This window comes from Acomys minous, assembly GCF_964271855.1.
Source record: "Acomys minous genome assembly, chromosome: 18".
In the NCBI taxonomy this organism is placed as follows: Eukaryota; Metazoa; Chordata; class Mammalia; order Rodentia; family Muridae; genus Acomys; species Acomys minous.
The window spans coordinates 2,861,470-2,877,229 of record NC_140501.1 but is presented as its reverse complement, the minus strand read 5'-3'; the positions used below and the strand labels follow the sequence as shown (position 1 = coordinate 2,877,229).

Genomic DNA, 15,760 nt, shown 5'->3' with positions numbered 1-15,760 from the left:
GGCACGCAGTAATACACAGGTATGGGATTGCCACACAAACAACAAGCTTAGTTAGTAACAGATTTTATTTGCTCTCAGTGTCAGGAGTTCAGCCATGGTCAGCTGACCCCGCTGCGTGTGGTGGAAGGGCACGGTGGGACACATCTACGCCCCTCACGTCACGCCTAAGTTACACACAGGCAGCAACCACACCACCTGGGTTTTCTGTTTGCTTCTCACAAGTTCTCTTTCAGTGTGGACACTGTATGTAGTACCTAATTCCCAGGCAGCGAATGTCCCTGACAAGGACCTAACTAGGGTTTTAATCCGACAAGTTACTTAAGAAACAATATTCTCAAAGGGAACTAAGACATTGCTGCTCTCTGGGTAGCAGAGTTTCTGTTTGGGATGATGACAAGGATGGGGGGACGGACGATGGCGGAGGCTGTGTAACATGACTGTCCCGTCACTGACCTGTAAACGTGAATGGTCAAAACGGCGAAGTCTGTCATGTATGCTACTTCTCCGACGATTAAAAAATATACAGAATCTTTGTAAAATACTCTCAAAATTTACTAGTAACAGCAATAGTTTTCCTAAGACACTATTTATAATTTTAATAATTGCTCTTACGTGTGTGTGTGTGTGTGTGTGTGTGTGATAGCATGTGTGTGGAAGGTGGAGGCAAACTCTGAGAAGTTCTCTTTCTACCTTATGTGGGCTCTGAGGAGCTAAATGCAGACTGCCAGCCTCACCCCTAAGGGCCACTGCCCATTGAGCGTCTCACCAGCCCTAACGTGCCCTCTTCTATAGAAACCAGGATGTGCTATATGAACTCTGTGTAACGTCTTACGAGCCGATAGACGTCACCTTGACCCTTGGTGCTGTCCCTCGCCCGTCTGCCGAGGCGAGTGGTGGCGATTCTCTTCCTGTACGTGGATGCCTCTGGCTTTTCCTCAGCTCACTTAGGGTGTTGTCTTTATCATGTCCATCACAGAGTGAGCTCCTTTCTCTACTCTCACAGTGGGTGAGGGTTAGCCACCTTCCAAGCAGCGACCTTCCAGGGACTGGTTCTAGACTTTTATTTGCCTTCGTGACTAATGAGGTGCTTATGACTAGGAACCCAGTTTAATGGCGAGGCTCTTACAGCCACCTGTGATGATGTCTGAGCTGAGAGTCACTGCTCAGGGCTGGGATGTCGGACTCGGGAAAACCTACGCTAAGCTTTTCTGAAGCTCTGAGCCCAGAAGACACCCTGGGGCGGAGGTCACTGGACCCTCGGTGTCTCTTTTCCCAGACTTCACCTCTGCACTGATGCTTCAGACCCAGTGGTTATTGGCACTTAAGAGTCTCCACATCCGAGCTATCTTTCCTTAAACGGATCATGGGAAAGACAGTCTCTGACCCTTCAAGTAAAAAGCCCATTCTTCTAAGCCCTGTAGAAAGCCTGTTCTCCTCATGGCAAGCAGGCAGTGAACCGATTCATGCTCTGGGGGCCCTGGGCAGACCAGAAGGCAGGAAAACCAGCGCGCTGCGATGTTGCGCCTGCGATGTGGCCCATCCTTATGACTCTGGTCAGTGCTTCTGATGATGTGGGCACAGGGTGGGGTGTGCCCTGACAATAACCACTGTTTCCAGAGTGCTCAACTCAAAGTCAAGGAGAAGAGAGAGTCAAGAGGCCCTGAAAAGAGGTGAGCCATACTGAAGTGTCTCCTGTTACTCAGCAGCCATTGGTGCAGCCCAGGGCCACACAGTCATCCAAGTGTTCTGGAAGCATAAACTCTAGCTTTACCCTGTGAAATCTGTATCTAGAAACTTCCAGAAAAGCAGAGAACTAGAGTTAGGATTTTCACACGCTCAATCACAGACTCAAGGGCTGCCAACACTCCATCCCTCTTACTGTATGCATCCACACTTTTTTGGGTTTCTTTCTTTTCTTTTCTTTTGGTTTTCTGATACAGGGTTTCTCTGTGTAGCCTTGGCTGTCCTGGACTTGCTTTTTAGACCAGGCTGGCTTGAACTCACAGGGATCTGCCTGCCTCTGCCTCTCGAGTGCCGCGATTACAGACATATGCCGCTACCACCTGGCTCTTCCACACTTTTTTTTAAAAAATTAATTTTAGAGAAAATTACGTACTGTTACTTTACTGCTAAGTACCCTGTCCTTTTTTTAGGATTGCCAAACAACAAATATCCAGTGCTTATTACCAGAAAACCAGCAATGTTATTTTTAATACATTTTTAATGTATTAAAATGTACAAGATGTTTAATTACAGCAGGGCAGTGATTCCAGTTAAATTAAAAACTTTTATTTTCCCAAATATAAAATTACTAAATTAAAGTCTTAAAAGAAAATATAACTTGGTGAAAACCTTAAATCATCCCCTACTCAGGGTTTTCCTATCACACCGTCCACCATTTTGGCAAAAGGATGAAACTTTTTTTTTAAACAGTTTATAAACCTAATATAGCAAAGACTGTATACATCTTCATATTGCACCTCTTATGTACAAGAATAAAACAGCCGAGTCCAATGTATTTGCACACACTGAGAACAGCACAGATGGGCCATGAATAAACTCAACATGGAAGTCGACGTATTAAAAACATAGAAATGCAGTACGTAGTGGCCGGAGTGAGGCGGCTGTGCTAACGCGCTGTGTGTACACTGGGCTTTCGGGTTCAGCTCAGCTGTGCGTGTCGGTGCAGGCCTTTGGCTCTGCGCTGCCTGGCTAGGCTCAGGTTCACATGTGGGCTCTTACGCTCTCATGTTTCCAACACAAGGCATGAAGACAAAGGCTCAACGCCGCCTTATTCACTAGTACAAAAATTACCATAGTCAATTCCTTTCCGTCATCAAAAACTAGACACAAAAATAGTTCTTGTACTCAACCTGAATGTGCCACAAGGGGAAAAAATATTTTTTCAAGATTTTTCCAGCTTAGTCCCCAGCCTTAGTTTCCGTGCAGCTGTATCTGCTACGAATGTCCCAGAATATCTTTCCTTTAGGTCATTTACTTTAATACTGTAGGAAGAATAAAATTGAATTGTGGCTCAAGATCCACATACACCCGTTAAGACACGAGGAAAACTAAGTATTGCCAGTGAGATTAAAAAAAATATGTGCACCTTCCCCCGACTCCTATAAACTCTGCTACTAAGTATCCCAGCCCGGGCCCCTCTCTCCCCCATGGCTTCTTCCTGTGCGCGGCCACACCAGTGTCAGCTCTCCAAGTCGTCCTGAGTTTGCCATGACAAAGCATGTCCCCACACGTGGTTCAGGAGGTAAAGATCACACGACTGACGACGAGCTGGTGAACCCCTGAACCACTGTGCTGGTCGGTGTCCCGCTGATGGCGTTGAAGATGTGCAGGGAATTTGGGAGGACGCTCGTCTTCTCCTCCAGCGGACAAATCTTGAGGCACAGAAAGACAATGTTACTGAAGTGCAGTGCTCCGGGCAGCCAGCCACTCAGGGCCTCAGAAAGCACCCACAGGTCGCCATCCAGCCTTTGTGCAGTGGTGCACACAGCCAGGCTGGGGCTTGGCAGTGTGTGTGGATGGGCCAGCCTATCAAATAAACCACCACCTTCCCATCAGGACTGCAAGGAGAGCATCAAAAAGAATGCGCCTTGCCTCCTTCATGACGTAAGGAGCCTTCTAGACTCCTCAGATCTTGAAGCCCACCTCTCGGGTCCACCGAGACATGAACTGTTACTATTTTTGTCTCCTGGAAAAACCTTTGGAGTGAATTTGGATCTGCATCTCTCTCGTGCGTCCTCTCAGGTCTTAGAGACCTAAGTGCCTCTTCATGGCAATAAGACCAGGAAGGGGTCTGGTGTGGGGCGGATGGAGACTCAGAACAGACTCATGCAGCTCTGGGGACACCAAAACCACCGTGCAAAGGTCACGCTTCTGTCTGCGATGGGCTCACAGGAGCTGACAGTGGAAGGTTTAGGGGCAACAGGCAAACCACTGTAGTCACTATCTGCTCAGTCTAGGAGCTTGACAGACCCAGCTCACAACTCTCTGCTTTTCCATCTTTCTTGGTCCTGATGGATGGTACCCATGGTACCCATGGATGAGGGATCCATCCTACAGGTGTCTGGAGGTTCCAAGGAAAAGAGGTTTTCTCCAACAGTTTGTTCTCATAAGCCTCCTCTCCTTTGTGTTTAACTACTCACACAATTAATGCTTTAATTGTTTTAAATTTTTTACTTTTTTTTTGAGACTGGGTTTCTCTGTGTAGCCCTGGCTGTTCTGGACTCACTCTGTAGACCAGGCTGGCCTCAAACTCACAGAGATCCACCTGCCTCTGCCTCCAGAGTGCTGGGATTAAAGGCGTGTGCCACTATAGCCCAACTATTTTTTTCTACTTTCAAAAATGTTCAGAAGACAGTTGCTCTCCACTAAACACGCACAAATCCACAGTTGCTCAAACTCAGTCAGAACCTTGTGCAATTCAGGTTAGGGGAGACAGTGTATCAGAAAAATAAAATTAAAAAATGGCATTACCATCCCATCTGAGCACGTGCAGCAGGTAGGAGGGGAGAAAAAAGGCAAGAAGGTTAAAGCTCAAATAGTCAAGTCACTTCTGCACAGCCCTAACCAATGTGCTTACCACACAACCCCTCCACCCAGGGCTGACACCGCTCAGGAGGACGGTCTGCTGAGGGATAGCATCTTCTGTGTGACAAAGAAGCTGCACCATGGGTCTTAACAACATGGCCGCCTAAACAAGACCCAGACACGACAACACCAACTGACATGCTAACGTGGACGGGGACTCTCACAAGCCATCCTTAGATGAAGAGCTAGAGGCAACGGCTGCTGAGAGAGACTCTGTCATCTCCGGGGACCAGTCCCTCGCCAGTTACCTGATCCAAGTGGCCTGCTCTAAACACACATGCAAGCAACATGGTGCTGTACTTACTCAGCAGGGTGTATTTATATGCATGTATGCATGTAATAATGAAACTGTAAATGTGAGAAAGTGTGTGTGTGCGAGAGAGGGAGGAGGGGAAGTGGGAAGGTGAGAGAGAAAGAGAGAGAGAGAGAGAGAGAGAGAGAGAGAGAGAGAGAGAGAGTTGAGAAGGTAGGTTTAACTATAATATTATTCACATATGAGATTCTCAAGAAATAAAAGGAAATGTCCAGCTGTCACGTGATAAGGTAGGCTGACAAAAGTCCCAGCCTCCGCTTTGCAAGAGCACAGACAACAGAGCAGGTGACAGCCAGGGCGTGAGATCCAGGAGCACACACCAATGCGCGTGTCGCTCTGGGACAACTGCTTAACACGTGTGTCCTCTGACGCCTGCTGCGACCACGTGGAGCAGTCACAGAGGAAGGACGCCCTTGAAGAGAATTCATGAAGGACAGGTCCATGTGTCAGGTTTCCTGGGGGCTTTTTTTGTTTAAGTGACAAAAGACTTCTAATGCAACAGATAACAAAACCAGGCTGATGAGCTCCGATCTGTCAGAGAAGGTTGTAGGCACAGCATGTGCGTTTCTCTGCCTTGCATGGGGTAGGCCATGGCGAAACTTAAGAAACAGAAAGACACTGCCCACCCTAACTGCTTCAGTGGGAAGCTGTGGTTTGTCTTTCTGAATAATCTGGGTTAGCATAGTGGCGTACAGTGCGTCACACTTTTCTTTAGAAACTGTAATTCTGGCGTATGAGAAGGCTTAACTTACTAGGAGTATTTCAGACCCCAGCAAATCCTCTCCCCACAAGCTGCTAACGCCAGGGGGCCTACCTGCTCACGCATGATGTCAGACAGCTCCTTGGCCATCTCCCTGTAGTTGGCCTTCATCTCCTCCTGGTACTCCAGCTGGTCTACCTTGATCAGACGTTCATTTACCGCAAGAGCTTGACCGCAAGCTTCCACAAACTGCCTGAGTGAGGCGAGAGGAGAGGCAGGCAACTAGATGGGGCCCTAGGCCAGCTGGAAGCATTGCTCTCTCGAACGGCACCATGCTATGGCTCCATTCCAAATTCCGTGCACCCTCAACGCCCTTTGTTATTTGTGGTTGCCAATGTGGTGCTACTGGTGGGTGACGGGGCTTTGGAGGTTTTGGGGACCTAGTGGGAAGTCTTTGGGGGGTTGTGGGGCTCAGGACCCTTCCTCATTCTTTGTGACTTTACTGTACACTCCTCACCACGGCCCCCAGACTCAACCAGACTCAACTCACCCTTCCTTCTTTATAAGCCGACCGCCTCAGCTGTTTGTTATAGCATTGGAGAGCTGACTGCCACAGAGAGATGGATAACCTTCCTATGTTTGTTTTTTGTAGACAGGGTTTCTCTGTGTCACCCTGGCTGTCCTGGACTGAGGACAGTCCAGGCTGGTCTCAAACTCACAGTAATCTGCCTTCCTCTGCCTCCAGAGTGCTGGGATTAAAGGCCTGTGAAACCATGCCCAGCTATGAATAACTTTTCCTTTTCTTTAGGTTTTTCAAGACAGGGTTTCTCTGTGTAGCCTTGGCTGTCCTGGACTCTCTTTGTAGACCAGGCTGTCTTCGAACTCACAGTGATCCACCTGCCTCTGCCTCCCAAGTGCTGGGATTAAAGGTGTGCGCCACCACCGCCCAGCTATGAATAACTTTCTTAAAGAGAAACTTTGAGTGTGATTTACCTGAAAACTTCCTTCAGCAGCTTCACCTTATTGTCAGGGTATCTTTTTGTGTTGGTGTCGTCAAGGAAGGCTCGGGCATACGCTAGTGGACCGGCATTGACCTGGGGAAAGAGCAAGGGTTGGTACTATGTTAGGAGAAAAATGGCCACTATTACTTGTGTCAGTTGTCACACACTCTAAATGCTTTGAGTGGGTCAGCCATGATCCCTGACTGTCACGTGCACAAAGGCCAAGAAAGAAGTCATGGGCTGAGTCACATCCTTACATGTCGCTCCATCCATCACAGAGGCCACCCTCAGGGTCTCATGACGGCTCACTGTATCTGAGAAGGAGCCAGGGTAGGGGACGTATGCACGTAACACACCAGAGCCCAGGTGGGTTTTAGACACTGGAATTTGTGCTGCGCTGTACTGAACTAACAAGTCAGCCTGGTGAGTCTGGTGAGAAATGAAATCACATGGCAGTGTTTTTGTGTGTGCATGTACGAGTGTAGGTGTGCACCAGGTCAGCACCAGCTGCTTCCTCTCCCGCTCCACATCACCTTTTTTGGGGGGACAGAGTCTCTCACTGACCGGACTAGATCTGGATAGTGAACTAGGGCCGTCTTGAGGCAGCCTCCCCGGTGCTGGGATTATAGGTATGGGTGCTGCTGATCTGAACTCAGTTTGTATAGCAAGCAGTTTACTGACTGAGCCACATCCCAGCTTCTACAGCCGCGAGACAGAGCCAAAGCATTGTCCATCCTCGGGACTGCACAGGTGCCCCAGGCCAAGCCTCTTGCTGACTTGAGCTGAGTTGTGCTGGAGATCAAAGACTGGCCACATTCAGAACCACAAAGGTCACCATGGAAAGTCCAGCCTCTCTGAGCCTGCCCCTCACTGGCCTTCTGAGAGAGGCTCCTGTGTGTGTGCCCAGGTCGAGTTACTCAGTGACATTTTTAGCTACAGCCAATGTGGCCTCTGGGCCTGTCGTACAATTATGCTGCTGCTGGAATGTTGAGATTCCTTTTCTAATCTACTTTGGCATTTAAGGTTGCAGGGTGTGAGGAAGGTGACTGGGGATATCTAGAAATATTTTTGTGGTCAATGCTGTTTGATTCTTTACGTGTGCATCTGATGAGGCAGAGACAACCTGACTCTCTGGTGCTGAGCCTGCTGCACAGGAGAATGTCTGTGCGGCCTTCGCAGCCACACTGCACTTGGATGAGAAAACAGTGAGCTCAAGGGATGCACGGAGGAGCAGACGCTTGCTTGAATTCCTTATGTGCACATAAAGCTGGTCACTTCAGGGAGCTGATTTAAAACTTGTTTGTTAGTAGTTAACTAGGTAAAAAGACTTTAAGAAAAAGAACATTTAAGCATATAGCTTGATAACGCTTTACAAACAATATATGCATTAACTAGTATCTAGATCAAAGACGATTTTTCAATGAAAGGTAGCACATAATAGAGAAAAGTAAAAAAACAAAACATTTTATTCCCTCTTTTTTCGAGACAGGGTTTCCTCTGTGTAGCTCTGGCTGTCCTCAAACTCACAGAGATCCGCCTGCCTATGTCACCTCAGGTGCTGGGACTATAGGAGTGTGCCACCATGCCCAGAAAAAAAATTATTGAGAGAGGGTCTCAGATAGTCCAAAGTAGCTTCAAATGTCTATGGAACTGAGGATTTGAATTTCTGATCCTCCTGCCTTGACCTTCAGAGTGCTGGAGTACGAGGCATGGCCAAGGGCAATCTATACAGTCGGGGATCAAACCCAGGGCCCTGCAGTCTCAGGCAAACCTCTAAGGCCCTCGTCTCTGGTTTCATTTTGAGACAGAGTCTCACTATGTACTACAGGCTGGCATCAAACTTACAGCAACACTCCAGCCACCAGTTCTGGGATTGGAGAGGCACGTACCACCAAATCCTGCTGGAAAACAAAGTATCTTTACCCCTCCTTACGTGCCAAATACAAAACCAGTTCCAGCTGGATTGCAGATCTGAGTGTGAATAATGAACAAAGGAGGAAAACATAGAGTGGACCCAGACTTCTAGGTATAAGCCCAGGCTGGCCTAGGTATGGAGCCCAGGCTAGCCTAGATAGAGCTTGCTATGTAGCTCAGGTTATTCTCAACTGGCTAACTTGCCTCGGCCTGTCTTCAGTGCTAGGTTCCAGGTGTCACCACACATGCTATGTATTTCTCTAAAAGGACAATCAATCAATCAATCAATCAATCAACCAATCAAACAAGCTACGGTAGCTTCCCAACAATGTTGTTGCCCAAAGTAAAAGCTGAAAAATGACACAGCAACTGCCAACAGGAATGGGGAAATCTTACAAGGCCCCACCCTGGATAAAGAGCCACAGGCACTGAGAGTGAGAGAAGCCATCTTTTCAGCCCTAAACACACTAAACCACTCAGCAGGCCATAATGCGTGTGCGTAGTAATGTGAAAATCAGGGGTCATGACCTTGAGGAGGAGGGAAGGGCATGTGAGGAGTTGGGGGGGATGGTGCAAGGACTGTATTCATGAAATCCTCAAAAATCAACGATTTAAAACACCTTAAGGGACTTTTTCAGACCCAGTGGCTTCTGGGAACGCTTACTGCTGCCATCTCTCTTAGGTGTTAAGAGCATCTTGCCAACTGGGAACCCAGGACTCTGCAAATCACTGTAAAGTCAGGGAGCCGTGAAGAGGGTGTCGTCTCTAGCAGGCAGCTCAGTGAAGCCGCCACGCAGGGGGCAGGATTGGGGGCAGTTAAACCTACTGCTCCCTCTGACGATGGAAGACAACACACTGGGGAATCCAGAACTGCCTGGTGAGCGAGGCAGGTACGATAGGGCTTGCTGGTGTGACAGGACTGTAGCCTACAAGCTGAAGGGGACCCCTGTACCCGAGCGGCTCTCTGGCTCACCTGCACGCTCACACTGCCCTGGAGCTTGAGCTGCAGCTTGATCATGTCCACGTCGGGAGAGGAGCACAGCTGGCGGAGCTCAGCCACCTTCTTGCTCATCTCGTCAATGGCCACCTCGATGGGGTTGAGGTCAGTGTGGTGCTGGTACATCACGGGGATCCGCTTCTTCACGTAGGGGAAGCAGTGGATCGCTGCAGAGGAACGGGGCCCAGAGTTATGGCGCAGTCCGAACGGGCCTTTCCTACTGCTGAGGGAAATGTTTACCATGTCTATTTTTACAGCTAAGAACTCAGAACTTGACGACGTCATATGCTAACACTCGTTGGAACTGGGACACCGTTTCCCTTTTTAATACTGAATGCTTAAGATTTTATTTATTCCTAGTTTTATATGTATGAGTGGTTTTCCTTCCTGTGTATCTTCCTGTGTGTGTTGCCCATGGAGGCCAGAAGAGGGTGTCAGATCCTCCGGAACTGGAGTTACAGGTGCTGGGTGCCGGACCCAGGTCCTCTGCAGGAGCAGCCAGCGCTCTTAGCCACTGAGCCAGCTCTCCAGCCCTTTCATGAGGTGACAGTCATATCATAAGGTAAACCGAGTTGGTTACTTGCTATCCCTTGAACATGCAAAGTGTATCTTTGAAAAAAAAACTTTCTTACTCTTTGTTTCTTTTATCTGTAAGTGCCCTAGCCCTCCTTGGAAGTTGTGAGATTCAAACGAATAGTTCAAGATGGCTTCTAAAACTCACACACAAAATAAGACTAAACAGTTTTGAGCAGATTGAGTCCAAAAAAATAGTGCCATAGGAGATTTTGGAGAAGATTCCCTTTCCTCTGAAGAACAATGTTAAATCACATGACAAACCTTTCTAAACCTAGGATATCAATGAAAAACTAAAACAAGACAGTACATCTCTAAGCAAAGCATTTCATGAACCAGAAATTTCCAAATGATGGGAACTACTGTGCCCACGGTAAAGGTGTTTGAAAACGCCCACTGGTAAGAAATATAAAAATATCTATAATTTCTCACACTTTCTCCGCTAAAAGATAAAACTTTTTATTTTTAACAAGACACCTGACCATATCAACACCAAGCAGCTTAACAATGAACAATTTAAAAAGAAAAAAGCAGGGGGCTGGAGAGATGGCTCAGTGGCTAAGAGCGATTGTACCCAGCACCACATGGCGGCTCACAATCACCTGTGACTCCAGTTCCAGGGGTCTGATGCTCTCTGCTGACCTCCTGAGAACCAGGTGGGAACACCGTGCACATATACGTATGCAGGCAATGCATTCATGCACATAAAATATTTTTTTCGTCTGTAAATGCTAGTAATTCAAGTGTTTAGCATTTCTATCTTGTTGCAGGACCACCTGTAATATTCTTATTTGCTACTAGAAATGCACACATAACTTGATAAGTTTGTTCTATAATTGTGTGTGTGTTGGGGAAGGTGCACGCACCATGGTGCGTGTGTGCCTCTTGTATAGAAGTCGGTTTTTCCTGCCACATTGTGGGATGCAGGGCTCCAACTCAGGTCGTCACCCACACACGCAATGATGCTTCTACTCACGGAACCTTCTCCCAGGCCCTTATTTTATTCTTGTTTTTGTGGGACAGGCTCTCACTTCAGAGCTGTGGCTGTAGACCAGGCTGGCCTTGAACTCACAGAGATCTGCTTGCTCTGTGTGCTGGGATTAAAGGTGAGCACCACCACACCTGGCCCCTTATTTTATTTTTTAACAAGCAAAAGATAAGAGAAGCTTTGCTTAAATTCCTTAGTAAATGGCTAGGCAGTGTGCTCAGGAGAGGCTTCTCCCCAGTGGGAGCCAGGGCCAGCTCCCGTCCTGACGGGCCACCAGTGACTGGACAAAGCTGGCAAAGGAGGCGCCCTCACTGGTCACATCCTATTTTCAGATTGATTTTGCTTAGTCTGAGGATCCTGTCTAGAATTTCTTTTGTGACCTTGAGGATGCAACAGCTTTTGAGTGGCAACAGTGGGATTGATGGATCCTCTTTGCACAAAGCCAACTCCCCCCTTTAAATAAAAGTCCTGTGCGGCCGTGCGCTGCAGGGAAGTGGTACTCTGACCACAGTCATGCCTGCCTTGGGCTGCTGTCCACATGAAGGAACTCCACTCTTAGCTGTGAGGAGAATGCATTCCGGCCCATGAGTGTCCCAGCACCTGTGACATGGTGAGGTAGCGCTGTTGCTTCAGAGAAAGAGCCACCAGACTGTGTGTGAGGTGCCCACCTACCTGCTCCTGCTCAGGGTTAAGTCCCGCCCACGCCTCGTAGGCGGGAACTAGACTCCAAGGGACCACAGTCAGGTACCATTGTGTCACAAAAGGGGCCACAGTCAGGTACCATTGTGTCACGCAGAGAAAACTCCAGGCCTGTGCCCAGGTCCATGAGGTCCCCGCGCCGTGGTGTTCCTGCTGGCTTTACCCCGTCTCCTCTCCCTCAGACACCCTGGCTCCAGCTCTTTTATCCCTAGAGAGCCCAGACATCCTGGCCACCCCTCATCTCCCGCAAGGAGATGTCACATTCTCAATGAGTCCTACCCGATGGACCCCGTTAAGCTATACCCCTCCCCACCACGTGGCCAATCTCTTTGGCGTCTGTCAGCATGCTCTGACACCCCCTTGGTGACTGCCCGCTGTCTTCCATGGCTGAGATGTGAGCGGCACAAGGCCACAGACCTCATTTTGGGGGACAGGCCTCAGTGCAGCGTGCACTACTGCTGATGACTGCACGGGGGAGCACAGTGGCCCCGAGAGGTGGACAGTCAGGTGGTACTGGAACAGGCCACTACATAGCAATTACACACGGCCCAGCGCCCTGGTGTGTGGCCCTTCGGGAAGGCGGAGCCTGCATGTGCCAGCTGGGCAGTAGGCTGGGCGGACAGAGGCTGCCCAGCTGAGTGGAGTGGGAGAGAGCTGCAGGACTTGGTAACAGTAACTGGGAAGAGAGGAAGGGCGGGTCCGGAAACATCCACCCAGGGAGCCTAAGGCAGGAGAACTGTGGCTTTTTCTCAGATCCTTCCTTCCAGCAGCCACCCGGCTGGGAACTGTGCGCAGAAGGCGGGAAGGCCAGAGCTCCGGGAGGACTTGCAAGGCCAAAGGTCAGGCTTGCAGCGATACAGCGAGAGGCCCCAGGAGCCCAATACCTAGATGGAAGACTGGTCCAAAGTCTCCAAAAGTGCTGCGTGTGTTTCTTTAAAGGTTGCCCTGGAGTTTACGGGCATCCGGTGGCTTTTATACAACAGACGGTTCCCCAGCTGCTGCTTCATCTCGCTAGCCGCCCTTCCCACACTTCACGCAGCTCACGGCAAACCCTGCACCTCTTTCTGGCGCGCTGCGTCACGCCGTAATCCCTCTTGCTCTTCACCAGCCCTGAAGGTAAAGAGTTTGACAGCGGGTGGGATCTGGCCGCCCCAAGCACACTCCTTCCCTCCCGTCTGCACTCACAGGATTATTTAACACAATGAGAAGGCACAGAGAGGTTTGGCAATCTCCCTAAGGCCACACAACAAGGCAGGGACCCAGGTCTGCGGAGGCCCAGGCCAGGCACTTGTGCGCTCAGCCCTTAAGGTGTGGCGAGTGGCTGTTCTCAGAACCGACAGGGCAGTGTCTGTTGTGCCTCTTTTTGAAGCCAGTTACTCTTTGTCCTGTTTTGGTGATAGAGAGCTCAGCTCACGTTGTTTATCTAATCTAGAAGGTTCTGTAACGAACGTGAACCATAACCCGGAAGAGTATGCGCCCGGGAAGAACACCCTGTTATGAATCAAGATTCACGATAAAGTGCCCAGCACGGCAGTGAGCTGGGTTTCTCCTACAGCAGCAGTTCTTAGCTCCGAGCGGCACCCAGAATCTCCGGGAGGGCAGTGGGTGCCACCCCTGGGTTCTGATTCAGCAGATTTGGGGGGCGGGGTGGGAGAGCCTGGGAATCTGCAGATCAAATTCCCAAGAACAGCTGACCTTGGTGGCTCCAGAGCACTCTGAAGCTGCTGATCTAAGAGATCAAAAGTGACGTTGCTATCGCTCTGCAGACAGCAGCGAAACTGCTCATCACAAGAATGTTTTCTTGGTTGGTAAGAACGTGGTACCCAGGTGTGCACTGGGGAAACCACACATTTGCTGAGAGAGAGTGAGCTCACACTCATGAGGGCAACGTGGTCAACACATTACACATTTTCTTAAAAGGAAGAGTGGGGGACATTTTATACATGTAAGCTTTTGTGTGTCTTAAAACCTTTATCTCATTTCTCTCACAGAAATCACTTAAAAAAATCTGTAGGATACCAAAGATTATTTTTAATTTTATTTTTTCTTCGAGTGTGTGTGTATGTGTGTACATGTATGTGTGTGTCAATGGGTGAGTACTTACAGGGCACATGTGTGCCTGACGAGGTCACACCCTGTGGAAAGGCAGTCAAGGCAAATGCTGTAGCCCGCTGTGGATGCCGGGAACCAAACCGTATGGAAGGGAGGAAGCAGGCATAACTGAGGAGCCATTTCCCCAGCCCTGTATTTTGAGTTTACTTACTTTAATTCTTTTGGGATTTATTTGTTTTTACGTGTATGGGTCTTTTGTCTACCTGCGTGTCTGTGCACCCTGTGCATATCGGTGCCTGAGAAAGCCAGAAGAGGGTGTCAAGTCCCCTCAGTCCCCTGACACTGGAGTTATAGATGTTTGTAAGTCACCATGTAGGTGCTGGGAATTGAGCCTGGGCCTTGTAGAAGAACAGAAGGTGCTTTTGGCCACTGGGCCATCTCCTGATGCCTTTGGTTTATTTCTTTAAGAGCCAGACATCTGCCGGGTGTGGTGGTGCGCACGTCTTCAGTCCCAGCACTTGGGAGGCAGAGGCAGGTGGATCTCTGTGAGTTCGAGGCCAGCCTGGTCTACAAAGCGAGTCCAGGACAGACAAGACTACACAGAGAAACCCTGTCTCGAAAAACAAAACAAAACAAAAGAACCAGATACCCCTGTTCCAGCAAGAGCCGTGGCCTGCTCAGGGAGGGGGAGGCTCACCCGTGAGGATGGTACGGCGTTTGCACTGCTCCTCGACGCCGCCCTGCCTCTTGCCAGTCTGGGTGAAGGGCATCTCAAACACGAAACGCCGGATGTTGTGACAGCGCTCAAACTCCGTTTTCCTCTCTTGCAACTCCTTTTCATCGAAGAACGGGGTCACGTGGGTCACCTGGATATACGCGGACTTGGAGTCCAGGTCCTTCGGGTTGACCTTGAATCCAACAAGAACAAGTCAGCTGCCATCTGTGCAAATCCTCCTAGTCTAAACTTTTAATCAGAAAACATTTTGAGAAAAAAACTTAGGAAGGTTAGAAAAAGCAGTAAAAGACCATGCACGCTCTACGCCAGGATCAGCACTGCCACCATACGGCTGCAGTTGTTTTGAGAAGATTCACATACTCATGTGTGTACATATGCACACACAAACACATGTACATACACACAGACGTGTGGAGACAGTTTTTAAGTTGACTTTTCAGGTTAGCATTCAAGGCAACGGGTTTCACCACAACACCTTCACCTGTGTGTCAGTGCACCTTGCTTTCAGGCTGTTATAAACACACACACACGTACACATACATGCGTGCTTGCACCACACATGCACATCTCACAGTAAACAGTGTGCCTACTTCTTCTTAAGAAAGGAGAACATTTTTCTCTATAAACACACAATGCACTATGGCACTTAACAATAATTATATATATATATATATGTATATATGTGTATATATATAATTATATAATTATCAGGTCATCTAATTCTCTTAAAAGTGTCACATAGACAGGCTTCACATTTAAGTGTCTGTCTGTCTGTCCCTCGATCCCTCTCTCCTTCTCCCCACCCACCTTGATCTCATGGGTCTCACATAGCCCAGTGTGGCTTTGAACCCTGACCCTCTAAGTGACGGGGTTATAGAGTCAGTCACTGCCCAGGCTTGCCTCTCCACTCCTGACTAACCTAGAACTCCCCATTTATTTCCAGGACACTGAGCTCTTGAAGAAACCCTGGCAGTTTTCTTGCTCAGGGTCCACCCCCTCCTTGCCCTAGTCTGGATTTTTCCATTTTAATTTGTATTTGTTTTTAAACCACCTGATACACTCAGATAGGAAAAAGGATCAAATGTTAGGCCCCGAGTTATTATTACTTGGTTGTCAGATTAAATGAAACGGTGAGAGCTGCAGACGAATTCATTTAGTTATGACTGTAGATTAGCAGAG

General features: G+C 48.7%; 1 protein-coding gene across 29 annotated transcripts in view; it reads right to left on the bottom strand.

Moving 5' to 3' along the window:
- Positions 1 to 2,203: 2,203 nt before the first annotated feature.
- The window catches only part of DOCK9 (dedicator of cytokinesis 9), a 262,679-nt gene continuing 249,122 nt past the window's right edge, over positions 2,204 to 15,760 (bottom strand). For all 29 annotated transcript variants that reach the window (XM_084767070.1, XM_084767085.1, XM_084767065.1 and 26 more), the window contains 5 exons: positions 14,543 to 14,753; positions 9,510 to 9,700; positions 6,615 to 6,715; positions 5,736 to 5,874; positions 2,204 to 3,395 (listed from right to left, as the gene is read on the bottom strand). In XM_084767070.1, coding sequence (XP_084623196.1) covers positions 3,273 to 3,395; positions 5,736 to 5,874; positions 6,615 to 6,715; positions 9,510 to 9,700; positions 14,543 to 14,753 — 765 coding nt within the window. In that variant the 3' untranslated portion in view covers positions 2,204 to 3,272. The remainder of the gene's footprint in view (positions 3,396 to 5,735; positions 5,875 to 6,614; positions 6,716 to 9,509; positions 9,701 to 14,542; positions 14,754 to 15,760) is intronic.